This window comes from Vanellus vanellus (genome assembly GCF_965231255.1).
Source record: "Vanellus vanellus genome assembly, chromosome: 2".
Taxonomy (NCBI): domain Eukaryota; kingdom Metazoa; phylum Chordata; class Aves; order Charadriiformes; family Charadriidae; genus Vanellus; species Vanellus vanellus.
This window is the reverse complement of record NC_138906.1, coordinates 147,222,413-147,237,843: the sequence shown is the minus strand read 5'-3', so window position 1 is coordinate 147,237,843 and position 15,431 is coordinate 147,222,413. Positions and strand designations below refer to the sequence as shown.

Here is a 15,431-nt window from a genome sequence, read left to right as displayed (position 1 = left end):
TAGCTGACATCTCCTGAGCTTGAATGTGCTGTCTCTCCCAGTCCAGGGCACCAGGAAGCTGTTAACTTAGTCATAGTCATGGTTGCAGAGTTGAATTGTTGAAGCCTGTTCTTTTAACGGCCAGCATATTAGTAAGAGTTGATACTAAAATTCAGTACATGCTGCTTGTTTTATTAAAAAAATAGTAATAATAATTTTCCATTAAGTCTTTCTGGAAGGACTGTGTATGACTTTGCTATGAAAAGTATTAGAAGCACTTGTACAAGCTGTCACAGGTTTTGGCTGAAAAGTGCTCTGAGATGCTGCAGCATCTGCCTAATTGACTACAATGCTGTGGTTTGTTTCACAGCAGTTAGATTCTTGCTGTCAAATTAAAAGCTCTGACAGTTACGGCTCAGTAATTGTGGGGTTTAGAGGGCAGGGAGTGGTGTTTTGGTTTTGTTTAAAAAGCTGTTTCTACCAGATTCTGATTGAGGCACTGTAATTAACTGCCCATGGAGTTGTAGTTAGTGCATATTAGTATATATCAAAAACGGATGGGAATTTAGCACGATAGCAGGAATGTCATGAACGAGCACAGGGCTTAGCTACATACCATGTAGCTATAATACACCTGTGTTGTATGGTCTTCAGTTGTCAGGGTGTTGTATGCATCACAGTGATGCAGATCACCTAAACTTAGTAATTACAGATCAGCTTACTGGTCGAGTCTTGGACTAGCTGTTAGCACTTCAGTGGCCTATATGGTGATCAGCTCTATACTGATAAACATTGTCATGTCAACTGGTAACAGAGAGAAGAAGGTAGGCATATATTGGTGGTACGATCAAAACGGTTATTGTTTCTGTTTCTTCTGCTGTGGCAATCATAACCCATCAAAAGGACTTGAATATCAAGATAGTCTTCCTTGTGGAAAAAATTGTATCTTCCAGAGAAGCCTTGCCATTAAAGCTATTTTAAAAAAATAAAAAAATAGATAAACGCTATTCCCCGTAAGCAGATGTCTTAGCAGATAATAAAGTGTTAGATTCATTATGCTTTTTTTATGCCTAACATTTTGTTATCTTCTGTAATTGAACTCTAAAAGGTCAGTAGTTTTATTGTCTCATCTCTATTGCTTTCTGTAGTCACAGCATCTCCAGTGCAGACTGTGGCTTTCACAGCCAATCTCTAGGGTAAATCAGTGTACTCGGAATCTTCAGGCTAACTTCAAAGGAGTGGTTTATGTTTACTTATGCCAGTAAAAGAAAATATAACCTGAAATAGAGACTGGTACAAACAGAAGAAACAGAATATATAGTAGTAGATAAATAACAGGGGAGAGATCTCCTTTGAGTAATTTCACATGCTAGCTTTTAAATGTTAATCTGCTTTCAGGTTTTGCTGTTGCTGTTTATGAAGTATTTGACATAAATAAAATTCTCACAAATATATGTGGCCTACCAGTCCGACACGTTATTTGTATAGAATAGAGTCTTTTATCCAGATATGAGCAAACTACCAGTGCAGTCTAGGAGTCCAAGCCTCTTTGCATAGGTTGTATTCTATGAATAGTTGTTCAAAGGGATTTTCTTAGCTTGTCAGTCTTCTAAATTCAACATGGGTTTAAAACTTTTCTCAGTACAAGGTTTACGCACTGTCCGAGCTGCTGTTGCCCTGCTAGTGTATCTCTGATTAGGAAGACTTTCTCAATTGGTAGTAGTCTTTCCTCTCTTTCTGTCTGCTGGTCCAGTTCATCCATTCAATTAGGAACTTGCAAACAACTTCACCTCATTTGTTGCCTAAGTCAAGTTCAAGTCTGGAAGTTTGGTTGCTGCTATGGGAGTGAGCAGAGCTGTACTTCTTAATTGAACAACCTTCTATACAGATGATGAATAACTCCTGTTTCTAGAATCACTGACAATATCTGACCAATTAATAGAGGGTACAGAAGGAGGGTGACTCCCCATGGTGCCAGAAGGGTAGGTGCAGACTGACACACCTGACTTAATTACAGCCCTACAGAGAAAAACTAATAAGGAGCCTTATTCTCAGTAGCTGGGAACCTTCATTTGTCATTGAAGTAGAGTTTCTTGGCACTGATGAAAAATGTCATAGCTGTGAATCTTGAAGTTCTCTAATGGTGAGAACAGAGCGTGTAAGTAGTTAGAGAGCTGAAGCGCGTGACCCCTGTACCTTCCAGCCTTCTGCTTCATTCTGGCCGCACTGAGGCAGGAGTGGCTCTGAACCTTTCTCCTCGCATAGTGGTATGCCCTCTAGAAGGGCGCCCTTGGCAGGAGGTGGCTTGTCAGCCCATTTGACTGGCACCATAAAAATACTGCTGCTGCTGACTTGCTTATGTTGTGTTTCCTTTGTTGCCAAAGGGTTGTCTTTTCTGTCGTTTGGATGGGAAGCAAGGACACACAGTATTTTTTGATATCTCCCTGCGTGGTTATAAAATGAAGCTATATACCAGCCCCTGCAATACTGGAAATGCCTAATAGTAAAGATGATTGAAGAACTACCTTCCATTAGATTGAAACTAATAAAGTCCATTAACAGGTTTTTGGAGCATAGGCATAGCTGAACCTTATCTGATTTTGGTTTCTGTCAGCTGAACTTCTTCATCACCCTGTCTGCTGAGATAGAAATGAGAGAGCTGCCATAATAGGTCACTTCATTTTGAAGGGTTTCACACAAGGTTGAGGCTACCAGGCTAAATATTCATTATTTATATAAATGAATTAGCAGCATTTTAATTAAAACAAAACAAAAATCCAATAACCAACCAAACCTGTTCACTCTTCTTTCTCTTTCTGTGAATTACAAAAGTTTTCTGTAGCTTTATGTCAGTTAGCCTATCAAGCAGAGCGGGTACCACAGGTACCTGTGTCCCAGTACACTGGTTACAGCCTACCATATTCAGGGTATGCCCATCCCAGGACCATGTCCTGTAAGATACTTAACCTGCAGGGTGCTATCTAGACAAAAATACTGTAAAGCAGCCATCATTCTGTGGGTTGAAACTGAATTAGATTGTCCATTTCTGTGATGTCATTGAAAATATGAGCTAAAAACAGTGATGGAAAACTGAAATGTCAGTCATCTAATCTGCAGGAGAAAAAAGATACCCAAAAATTCTTACTAAAACATCTTTTTTTAAAAATATTTGCTATATAGCCTTAGCAAAGTACGTGTAACAGCTTCTGATTTAATTTTGAGTATTCAAGAGCCCTGCTACACTTTTTCTGGCTTTTAAATAACTGCCTTTTCTTTCAAAGACTGACTTTAGGCACTCAGTATCAAGAAGTTTGACAAGCTTGTACCTTAATTTGACTAAATGTGTTGGAGCTAGTGATATTTTTTTTTTTTTCTTTTCATCATAATAGAACTCTTGCTAAATTACATGACTGCCTCAGCTGGGAACTTGCTGTGTTAATTTAATAAGCAGTTAGAATAATCTAGAAAAACCTGGTCTTAACTGGCAGCCCACAGGGAGGATTTGGTGGAGTGACTCCAGAGAGCTACTTTTGCTGTAGAAGATACAGGAAACACCTGTTAGGGCAGCAGATAAAGTCAAATAAAATAGATGATCCTTTTCAGTGCCACACAGCTGACTGTCAGATTGTCAGCTGTCTGGAAATGCAAGAATCCAGGTTCACCTTGCGGTTTCTTGCTGGTGATGCCAGTACAGCATTCCAGTTAATGGGAACAAGGTTAACGAGGCTTATTTATTGCCTATGTATATAAGATATTTGGGTCTCTGATTTGGCAGCTGATACTTCAAATCTTTTTATTACCATCTGTGGATGCAGACTTTCTTTCATTGTATACCTTCTGCCCAGACACTTTGGATTACCTTATTTTTGTCGGGGTAATGTATAACAGCTTAGAAAAACCCTTCATTTGGTCATACAAGACTGATCTGCTAAATTAACACAGTCTTCTCCCCATCTAGTCACAGCATGCCGCATTCCTTTTTGTACCTGGCATTGTGATCCAAAACATGTTCTCCTTAGCTGAATACGCTATGTAGGATGTGAAGAAAATAGGCAAACAGTAAAGCTGTCTTGACTTTGAAATGGATTGTAGTATAATTGAATTGTTGGTTCAGTGCTCTTTAAAAGTATGTATGTTCAAAACACTGTTTTTTGTTTCTCTTTTAGTCTCTGTTGGAAAAGTTCTTGATCCCTAATGCTTCACAAGCAGAAAGTAAAGTTTTCTATTTGAAAATGAAAGGAGACTACTACCGTTACTTGGCTGAGGTTGCTGCCGGAGATGACAAGAAAGGTAGTATATGTCAGCTTGTGGCTGAATATTGTCAAATTAGATTGCTTTTGGTGGGGTGGTAACACGACTAATTTTAGAATAATTCTGATTTGGATGTACATTTCTTTGGTAATAGGCTTCTGTTTTCTGAAGAAAAATCATTGGTCATTGGCTTTCAAATGAGTTACGAAAATTTCCATGTACCTCTGCCATTGTAAGCAGTGAATAGATGGTCACAAAATCTTGAAATCCGCTCCAGCTTACACATTGCATGCATGCATATACATCACTGAAGTACAGGTTTATGCATCTTCTGCCTGGCTGAGTATTGTTTTTTTACCTCTTTGTAGGGGGACAAAGTCTTGTAGCTTTTTGGAGTCTTTCTCTTGCATTTCTACGGAATACAAAAAGTCTGCATAGGTTCAGTGAGCAAAGAGACTAGAAACCACCTGGAAAAGAAAGGGATTAATAAAACTAATCTTAGTGTTAGGAAAATTTCTTCCATAACCATGGTAGTTTAATGTCCAAGTGTCTTTTATTTCCTCACACTACTTGTATCTTCATGTAAGCAGCTTGTCATAATTGCAGGTAAGTTTCTTTCACCTAAATCTAGCTAAAAAAAATTAATATAAGGGATTTAATATATTAGGTGGCTTAACTGCTGTAGTTGAAGAGACATCCTAACAACATGCTGACTCCATGTAGAGTCACCTTCAATTCAGAACTACACATTATGTTTAGATACAGCTCATTGCAAACAGTGCTAAGGTGTTTCCTGGGGCCAGTGTAGGACTGGTGGCAGCATGCCCCGAAGAGCAGTGCATTTCAGCAGAGCCCATTCTGGTAACTTCTGCTAGCCTAGAGCTCTTTTCTTGCAAACTCAGTTTAGTCTTCACTCAGTCTGCAGAAGTATGGGATGCATGGGAATGTGCAGTCTGAACGCATGGACTTGGGACCTCAGGGATTATAGGAGAAGCATTCAGCTGTGTGGCTGATGGTTGGTAGCACTCTGCCCTTTTGTAGGACTTCCTAGGTTCCTTGTGGTGCTTTTGAAGGTGCCCCTGTGGCCTTGTGCTGCTTTCAAGCTAATGAGCTCTCCCAGTGTGATCCAGAAAGATGTCTGTGTGGCTTCACAGAAACTAGGTTGACTTTGGTATAGAGGTGAAACAGACTTGGAATAATTTCTAGGGGATAGATGTGTCTGCTTTAGCTTTGTGGCGGATGTGTTATATCCGCATTACATAGGGTAGCCCAGTTTCCCCAGTATGCTGCATAATAGGGAGTTGCGTAAAGATACTAAGGCTTAGTATAATAGGGCTTGATTTGACTTCTGGTGCTGTACTGCATGCAAACTGACCCAGTCTTGGTGGTGGCAGAATTGCATGTGTAACTAGTACTTTAGATCTGGTGCTGTACAAAGAGTAATTATATTTTCCTTTTAGTCATCTCTATTCACGTGCATGGAAGGCACAATATTTTGAGTCCCGAAGTTTCTTTTTCTGTTGAGGAATAAATTGCAGACTCTAAAATCAGACTGTGAAAATCTTTGCTTAAAGTGGGCTTGAAGGTCATTTTTATTTAACCCAGTCTCCTGACTGAGCGGTTTTTAGTGGGTTTCCAGATGAAGAAAACTTTTATTGAAAGCCTATGTAGCTCGTAGTTGCCATGGCTCCTAAACTTAAGATTTCACCCCCCGGGTGTTTTATCTCACAGGCTTTTCTGGTATGCTGTCTGTGACCTTGAAGAAGAGCAGTTGATAATTATTGTTCAAGAAATAATGGTCATTTAGTTGGACAGTATTCTTTCAGCCTTTTGCAGTAAACACAGCAACAGTATAAAGCTCCCAACTCTAGGAATTGGGTTTTTATCTTCGTAAAGCAGATCGTTTATTTTATCAACTGGGGTTTTCTTAGAGCAGTCATAGCAGATAGGAATGTCAAGCAGGTACCTCGCACTACTATTTTAGCCTTGAACTTTGGAACTGTACAACACTTTCTAAAGAATTCAAGGTTAAAAATCTTGCAACTTTTTAAATTCTGGGTGACTGATTTAAAAATTAACAGAATACATAAAATTTTGCACTAAGTTCCCCAAATCACTGCTCAAACAGTAACTGTATTTTCTCAAATAAGGAGAAAAAATAGGCCTTTTTTTCTTTTTGAAGTTATTTATGTTAAAGTATAATAATTAAAAAAATAAAATGTTCATCTGCACTCCTTGAAATTACTTGTTTTTTCATGCTGTGTGTTTTGCCTGTCATAAACAGTGCCATTTTCTAAGGCTTTTCCATTACAGGAAGAGGGAAATGCTTCTCACTATTTCTAAATTTAACTTAGAGTAAACCTGTTTCTTCTCAACCATAATATATGAATTTCTGGTCACTTTCAAGGTATTATGGCAGCTGTCTGAATTTTCTGAAGCACTTCATTATTAGTGATGAGTGTAGAGAGGACAGTGTATTGAGTAATTGTGCAGTGATTGGCCTCCCTCTTCCATGTTGAAGAGGACGATGTGATGCTTTGGTTTTTGTGAATACATAAAGGTGAACAAATACAGATTGCATAGACATCCTAAATATTGGTATTCAGTTATTCTCAGATTTTGAGTACTTCTCACTTAAATATCTGATGTATTTTTGAGTCCTTAGCCTAAAATTCCTTTATTTTTGAATACATGTGACTGGTGCTGTTGCAGAGATCGTGCTGGATACATTCCTGGTTTGATCCAGAAATGTTAGGATTGGAATGCTTTTGCATCTGAATTGAATGACTTCCTGCCCACCTTTTTCTCAGATGCTATTAACAGTCTTGGAGAGTGCAGGAACAATGGTCCCTTTGTGCGCAGTGTCTGGAGCGTCAAGGGCATCATCCAGCTTGTGGGCTGCGTTGGGCCATGATCTCTGACTTGTGCAGGCATAGTCTGCTCATAAGTTCAAGTGCATTCAGTGAGAATGGAAACTGTTGAGCTCTTCAGTCTTAGTATACACAGTATAGTTGTTTTTTTTTTCTGCCAAGTGTTTATAACTTGTACCAATTAAACCAATTAAGAGAATGGCAAAAGATTAATCACTGAAAAAAGAAACCAATTGTTATTTTTTCTCCCTTACTTCAAAGTTTATAGGCTAGAGCATTCAAGTTGGGTAAAAAAGCTTTCAATATCTGCATTGGAAATGGAACTTTGTTGGAAGCTTTCAGAAATATATTTAATTTGAGTTGAGGTAAGCCACACTATCTTTGCCAAGCAATTTGACAGGGAATTCATAGATGACTGTTACTGAAAGGGTTCAGTGTGGTAGGCAAAGGTCACCATTGTTTTCTGTGACTAAATGTGCATCTGTAATGCTTCGCAGCATTTAAAGACATTGAAATTGGGGCACTATATCAAACCCGTGTGTAGTTAAAACTTCGATTTTGTACCTTTTCTTGTAGTTGGTGGGTTTTATATTCCTTAAGTGCTACAAAACTGCTGCAAGCATTTGTAAATACAACTAGTTATAGAGTGGCAAGGAGAGACTCAAACCTGTGATTTGGTCAATGACAACTTTTTTTTAATAATTTTAAAATGTAATTTAGTAAAATGTTCATAAAATAGCAACTTGTTAGGTAAAGCACTCATTCACGGGCATTCATTCTTAACATACTTTGTTCATGCAAGCATGAACAGAGTCCTGATTGTATGTCTGAATACGGTATGTGAATTAATTACTTGTTGTGGGTTTTGTGTGTGTTTTGTTTTTTTCCCCAAAGGGATAGTGGAGCAATCACAACAGGCATATCAAGAAGCTTTTGAAATCAGTAAAAAGGAGATGCAGCCAACACATCCTATCAGATTAGGTCTGGCTCTAAACTTCTCCGTGTTTTATTATGAGATTCTTAATTCCCCGGAGAAAGCCTGTTCCCTTGCAAAAACGGTAAGTCTAAGTGGAGGGGAAATCCATCTATATTATTTTCATAACCTTTTGTCACATGGCCAATGGAGTTTTTTGTTTTTGTAACACTAGGCTTTTGATGAAGCAATTGCTGAACTTGATACATTAAGTGAAGAGTCATACAAAGACAGCACGCTAATAATGCAGTTACTGAGAGACAACTTGACAGTGAGTATCATTAATGTTTGCATATTGTTGATAAGGGGATTGGTCATTGTGGCACTCAGTTGTCCCGTTCATTCTTAGCTGTGGAACTGTGTCTGTCAGTTACTTACTTACAGATGAGTTTTACAGTACATCATGTTTCTGAGTTATGTCTTTTTTATTGCATACTAATTAACACAGTTTTCTGACATGTCAAATTGACCAAATTTTTTGTTTTGTTTTTATTCAAGGAATTTAGCTTGTTTAAGTGACGTAGTTTGGACTGTGACTAGCAAAGCTATTACGTTTTGTTAAACAACATTTGAGAATACAGCCATATTTGCCTCTTCAAAACTTACGTCAAATTTCATATAGCTTATGCTATGTAACTGCATGTGCAAGGAATAGATCCTACATGAAAACTACAAACAAAGCTTGAATGTCTAAGGGGCCTGTTGTTTGGGTTTTAATTTTGGTAAAGCTGAAATTGGAATCAGTACTAACCAGGCTATTACCATGGCCGTTGTAAAACTCTTAATTTTTTTTTTTCCTTGGACTCATAGCTGCCTGTGGTGTAAGTTACAGATCAAGATTGTGGTGTTGTCAGAGTAATCAAAATCTTCATCTTCCATGTGGGTTTTTTTTAACCTACTTTGAACTTTAAAACTGGCAAAGATGAACACCTAAAGCAAATGAAACAGTAAATGTAAGCAATAGTGTAATTAATGGCATACTTCACTCCCTGGTCTTTGTGGGGGAGAAGGGAGAGCTGCAAGCCAGAACTGAAAAAAATAAGAAGCACCTCTTATCGCCAGATGTAACCCCTTGTTCTCATTCTGTGCATCTCATATCAGAGACATTTACAAAATAGCTGGGCTTCTTTTTAACATAACTAGAACTAAAGTTGTACAGTTGCATAAACATTGGAGTTGCTGTATTTTCTGCTTTTGTTTCTAACTCTTTATTTCCTGGTTCCTTGGAACCTTTTCCACTAGAATGGCAGCTTAACTTTCCTGAAAAAACTACTTGTGATTGTTCCAGCTGTTCCTTACAAAACAAATGGAAGAGATTTCTCAACCTCTGTAATGGAGACAGATACAGGGTTGGCATTGCTCTCCGTCTGTGTGTGCTGTCCCCTTGTGTGAGATTGCTCAAGAGATGTCCTTTGAATGGCTGCTATTGAAATAGAGAATAGAAGCTGACTTTAATTGCTAGCTTCCCTGTAAAAATAATGTAAAGCTTGTCGTAACAGTTGGAAAACAAATTGTTTCATACAAGAGCAAAAGTTGGACTGAGCTGCCATAGTGTGTGAATTACAGTAGTAGGCCTTATAAGTGGTGTGAGCTTTCCATTGTAAGGGAGAGAGCTGTAAGCAGCTGCAGGATTCCATATTCTTGAATGGATGGTATGTCTTGCCTTAAATGCTTAGCATGACCTGTATGAGTGCTTTGATTCCATGTTTTTCCACAACTTCTTGGGGTAGAAAATAAGTTTTGATGTATGTGTGACTGCCAAAGACTGCAATGAATTTCATAAATGTAAAAAAGGTCTGTTTTGCTAGTTATGCAAGTCTGTTACAAAGGCTTTTGACAGTGGTTCAGCATGTTGATCAGTTATGTGCAGGAGTGGTTTCCTCGCTTGATGATTCTTCTTATATTGAGTTTTGTATGGCTGAAGAAGAGCCTGTGTTCATTCTCAGCAGGGACTGAAGGCAGAGAAGTGTTCAGAGGGTTGTTTAATATATCAAGTCAAAATCTGTTTTACTGGGATTGCTGGATAATTCCTTCTCTTCTCTGTTATGAAATTGTTTTTTCTTTAACCACCCCCAAGGGTTTTTTCCCCAGCAGATTTGTTAAACTGTCCTCTCAATTGGTAATCCTCCTTTCACACCAGTCAGGCCCATTCATTTTTATTTAATGAATAGAAGTATGTATATGTATGTATCTGTAGATACTTTAGTGGTGAGGATTTAGGATAGAAGCCTCTGATAAAACTGTTCTTACTAACTGTTCCTTACAAGAATAGCACTGAAGTTGAGAATAACATTCTAATAACATAGCACAGCATAGAATGTAGTGCAGGGGCTGGAAACTGTTGAGTATGCTGTTGTCTCCAGTAAACTAACTCCTTGCTTAATGCTTTCTGCAAGGAACACTTAGTGCAGATATTGTATATTATGTTCAGAGCAAGAACAAGGCTACTGGTCTTGTGTAAGTTTCTCTATTGTCTTGTACTCCTGGAAAGGATAGAATTTTTCCGATGATAGATTTATTTATTTTAGTATCTTGTGAGACCTTAGCGTAGGTAGAGAGAGAATTAGTTGTTCTTAGGTTTTACCACCTTATGCTATAGACCGTGAAGGATTTGGTTAATGCTGCTGTAACTCCATAAAGCGAGAGATTACAAATCATACTGGGCTGGTAATAGTTTGGAAGCAGCCAGTGTGGCGAAATACTTGGTTCACAAAATAATTTCTTTGCCCTGGGTGTTGCTGTGGAACCGATGCTTAGTTTCCATAGATGGTACTTAGTCTTGATATATGGCTCCTTAGTATGATTTTTATGGAGCTGAAAATAAGCTTATGTGCATACTGCATGTTTAGCCTGATCTTCTTCCCTCCTTACCCTGCCCTCCAGTTTGGAAGCTCTGTATTCCAAAAGTAGCTGAAGGAGGGCACAACTGACTGAATAAAGCCAAGGGACAGAGATTTGGGTGAAATGTTTTTGTTTTTAAAAACAAAAATCTTCAGATGCCTGTTTTGAAGAAAAGGTAGCATTCACTCTAATGCTGGATGTGGAGAGACACCTTTACTGAAGTGCTTCTTTCAGAAAGATGCATAAAGCTCACATGAGGAAAAGGTACAAATCCACAGGAAACCAAGTATTCTTCGTTCCTGATTCTCATGTATCTGTTCTGTAGGTCTGATTCTTGCCTGCTTGTAATTGTGTTTTAGTGAGCCTTGTGGATATGAGACTTGGTTTTGCCCGTTCATGAACTTCCTCATCAAATGCAGTGTGGAGTTGAGGCACTTAAGACTAGATTCCCATTTTATCTTGTGTAGAACTAATAGTCAAGAAGCATTCATGTTAATGTGTGCTTCCCCCTCCCCCCCATGGTGCTTAGTAGGATCTCTTACAAAATTATTATTTAAGAAATAGACTTTCTTTCTAATAATTCCTTATTAATTATTAGTCATAAATGTTAGTCTTACATATTTTACTCTGTTTTCTCTCCTGAACAGTTGTGGACATCGGATACCCAAGGAGATGAAGCCGAAGCAGGAGAAGGAGGGGAGAATTAACCAGCCTTCCAACTTCCATCTGCCTCATTCTGAAATTTACACAGTAGACCATTGTCATCCATGCTGTCCCACAAATAGTTTTTGTTTACGATTTGACAGGTTTATGTTACTTCTATTTGGATTTCTATATTTCCCATGTGGTTTTGTTTAATATTAGGGGAATAGAGCCAGTTAACATTTGGGGAACTTATCTGTTTTCATCTGAGGTGGCCAATATAGGGTTGTGAAATTTTTATACAAGTTTTACATGTTTGGCATAGTACTTTTGGTATATTGTGGCTTCCCACAAGGCCAGTGTTAAAACAGCTTTCTATGTCAAGCAAAGACAACTGCTTGCATATTGGTCTGTCACGATGGAAAAAAAGGGATAATCAGTTGCAGCCACAGGTGTAGTTAGTATGAGTATCCAAGCCGGAGCACACATGGCTGTGAATAAACTGATGTCCCATAGATATTGCATGTCAAGTCAACATGTGAAATCTGTGGAATATATCGATCGAGTGTACATCTTTGATTGCAGCTGAAGTGTTCCTTAAGACAGTTTGATAACCCAGTCAACTTTCTCTAGAGAAGGACAGAGAAACGGTTCACATTCCATTATTTGTAAAGTTACCTGCTGTTGCTTTCATTATTTTTGCTACACATTTTATTTGTATTTAAATGGTTTAAGCAACCTAAGAACAAATGTACAAGTAAAGATGCAGTAAAAAATGAATTGCTTGATATCCATAATGACACTGTATATCGAGCACAGCAGTAAAACAAAAACCCATGTATTTAACTTTTTTAGGTTTTTTGCTTTTGTGATTTTTTTTTTTTTTTGATACTTGCCTAACATGCATGTGCTGTAAAAATAGTTAACAGGGAAATAACTTGAGATGATGGCTAGCTTTGTTTAATGTCTTATGAAATTTTCATGAACAATCCAAGCATAACTGTTCAGAACATGTGTATTAAGTTGATGTAAGTGGAATAAAAGTTTTATGAATGGACTTTTCAACTACCTTTGCTGTAGATTTCATGTGATCTGTCTTCCCACACCTTTTAGAGCAATGGCAGTATTATACACAAATTCAGTACAGAAGTATTTTTATTATGGAGAATGTTAGTACACATTTAGGCATTTAGTTAATTTCAGGGAAGTCAAGATTGAATATTTCATATCTGATTTTACGGTTGCTCTAATGAATTAACTTACAACTTTTAGATGCCTACAGCTTTCTGACTGTCTGGCTGGTACTCTGGAGATATTTTAACAAACATATGGTCCCCAGACTTAGGGCAAAAGGCATAGGAAGTTCTTTCAGAGCTGACCTTTGGGATAGGTGTAGTTGTATGGAAACCCATAGCTTGCTGTAAAAGGGAACTGAGCAGGAGCCTCCATAGAGTTCAGGGGGTTCAGGCACTACAGCTCACTTGGTGGAAAGGCTCCCCAGAGCAACGATGCTCTTCATTTCCTTGTTCCCAGTGAGGTCTGCACCGATGGTGTTCACAGAATAACTATGACATTTCTAGATAGTTGGTTTGAAACTGAAATAACTACAGGGAAATAGAGACTGATTTTCAAACAGTACCACATCTCTGTCAAGAACTGAGACTCTTGGAAAATAATTGAACTGTATTAAAATACTCTTGTTGTACTGATATAGTCAACAAAAGGGAAGCACGAGTCGTCTTTTTCTTGACTGAGCTCTACCTGTAAGCAGAGTGTAAGTATTTTCTAGTTTTAGATAGCTCTTATTTGGGTGAAAAGTAATCTTGGTGTCACCAGGTTAATCTGATACCTGGAATAGTAAGATGAACCGAGTCACTGAATGTGAACCCCATTGCCTTATCCTTTTGCACATGCAGTGGACTTAAGCAAGTTACAGGTCTGACTTTTTAGAAGATCAGCTTTTTCTTGTATTGGGGAAAAAAAAAGAGAGGTTAAAATACATACGATCCTTAGATTTTGAATGCGATGCTTCATTTCTAGAAGGAGCTGAGCCCCTTGTTCCAGAATTAAGGATTGAGATTGGTAGAAAAGGTGGGTAGGATAATCTGAAACCTTAAAAAAGTAGTTGGGGACACTAGTCACCATTGCTAGAATTGAAAGTTAATAATCTGTTATAATAGGTAATAGAAATCAGCATCTGATTAAGAATAGGAAGAAAGGAAGAATATGGAGGGCAAAGGTTAATGAGGCTTTCTAAGGCAGAACTTAGTATATCCCTCAATTACCACTGAAAAAAGTAACAATGACTTCTTTAATGCATGAAAGCACTTGTCAAAAGGAAAAAGCAATAATCAAACACATTTACAAAACAAAGGGCTACATTCCAGTCTGGAAGCCTCGCAAGCTGACAGACCATGACTACAAAATTCCTTTGGGGACATTGGACCCACTTTTAGAAAGGAAAGATCACAGCTCACTCCATAGCAGATGTGAGTTCTGTCTCTTACAAAGGCTCTAATGAAGATACTGCCTGCTTCCTTTACTGAAAGGATTTGACTTTCAACTTGCATGGTAAACTGCTTTGCTCTAAACATTTAAATGTAAACTAGATGAAATAATGTGACTTGAGAATTCCTGGTGGGTTTTTTTTTAACCTTTATCCAACTGTTTGGGAAAGTTTTGGGTTAATAGGGTTCTGTAAAGTGACTCCATGTACCTGGAGAAATCAAAGTATTACTGAAAATTGCATAATCAAATGAGGACCAGTGGAATATAGCAGAAGAAATATTTTACTTTTGTGCCATTAAAAACACAAAATATGAAGTTATCTTTACATAGGAGGTCATTGGATCTTTTTGGTGGTTTTTGGTTTTGTTTTATTTAAGAAAGCTGCCTTTTATTTCAGTGCCTAAGCTGATCTTTTAAATATCGCAAAAGGGTCACCCTTGTCTTCATTTCCTTCATTCCTCCACTAGAGTGATCTACAGTATCTGGTCATGAAAAAAATTTCCAGTATGGAGTGATCAGCGTCCTCTTATAAGCATATTTTCATGTATTTTTAGTCTGTGTTCTGACATAAAAGACCCTCCTAAAATGTGGTAGTGTTGCTTCACACTCAGCACATGTCCTGTTCTGCAATGCAGTCTCCTCCTGCTTTGTTGAGCAGAAAAGGCTCACAGGGACCTGGAATTTTTTGAGCCTTTAGTGCCGTGATTAGCACCGCACGCACTTGCCCTACAGAATGCTCTTTCTGCGGGAACTGCAGTGCTTACCAACCTACGGACTACACAGCACGGGATGAAGGGGCAAAACAAGGAGGGAGGCTGGCGGGGTGGGAACCGAACTGCCTGTGGCACTGCGGGCAGCGTAGCATCCCCTCAGCTGTGTTCTCCTGAAGGGGAGGACTTCCGGAACGACAACATGGGCATGTGGAAACCCTGAAGATTGGAATTTGAGACAATGCGGAAGCAGCCTCCGACAGCCCAGTCAGCGCCTGCCTTTTACCTTGCCTTCTGCTTCGGGTCCTTTTGGAAGGGAAGTAGCTAAATTAGCTACACCACCTCTTGGTATGGTGTCGGTGCAGCTGGCAGTGCGTGGCTGGGTGCGCTTCCTTATTTCCAGTAACTTACATCTTGGCGAGATCCTGGCAGGCTGGTATTTCCAGAGTCTGAATGGAGGAGGGAAGGAACGAAGGAAGAACAGCCATATGGATAACAAAATGTATTGGAATTCAAGATTTAGCCTCTATTCCCAACTCTTTCTTGGGATTTTTTTCTTTATGGTAAGTATAGCTATATTTTCTTCCAAGGTGTCGTTAAAAGTTGTTGGAAGATCGGGAATCCCAGCCTTTCCAAAAATGATCACTCAAAGTACCC

The 15,431-nt window shown here is 38.6% G+C and overlaps 1 protein-coding gene across 2 annotated transcripts in view; it reads left to right on the top strand.

Moving 5' to 3' along the window:
• Positions 1-12,613, top strand: part of YWHAZ (tyrosine 3-monooxygenase/tryptophan 5-monooxygenase activation protein zeta) — a 29,918-nt gene extending 17,305 nt beyond the window's left edge. For both annotated transcript variants that reach the window (XM_082479257.1, XM_082479256.1), the window contains exons 3-6: positions 4,146-4,269; positions 7,995-8,158; positions 8,249-8,344; positions 11,562-12,613. In XM_082479257.1, the coding sequence (XP_082335383.1) occupies positions 4,146-4,269; positions 7,995-8,158; positions 8,249-8,344; positions 11,562-11,621 (444 nt within the window). In that variant the 3' untranslated portion in view covers positions 11,622-12,613. The remainder of the gene's footprint in view (positions 1-4,145; positions 4,270-7,994; positions 8,159-8,248; positions 8,345-11,561) is intronic.
• The last annotated feature ends 2,818 nt before the right edge of the window (positions 12,614-15,431 follow it).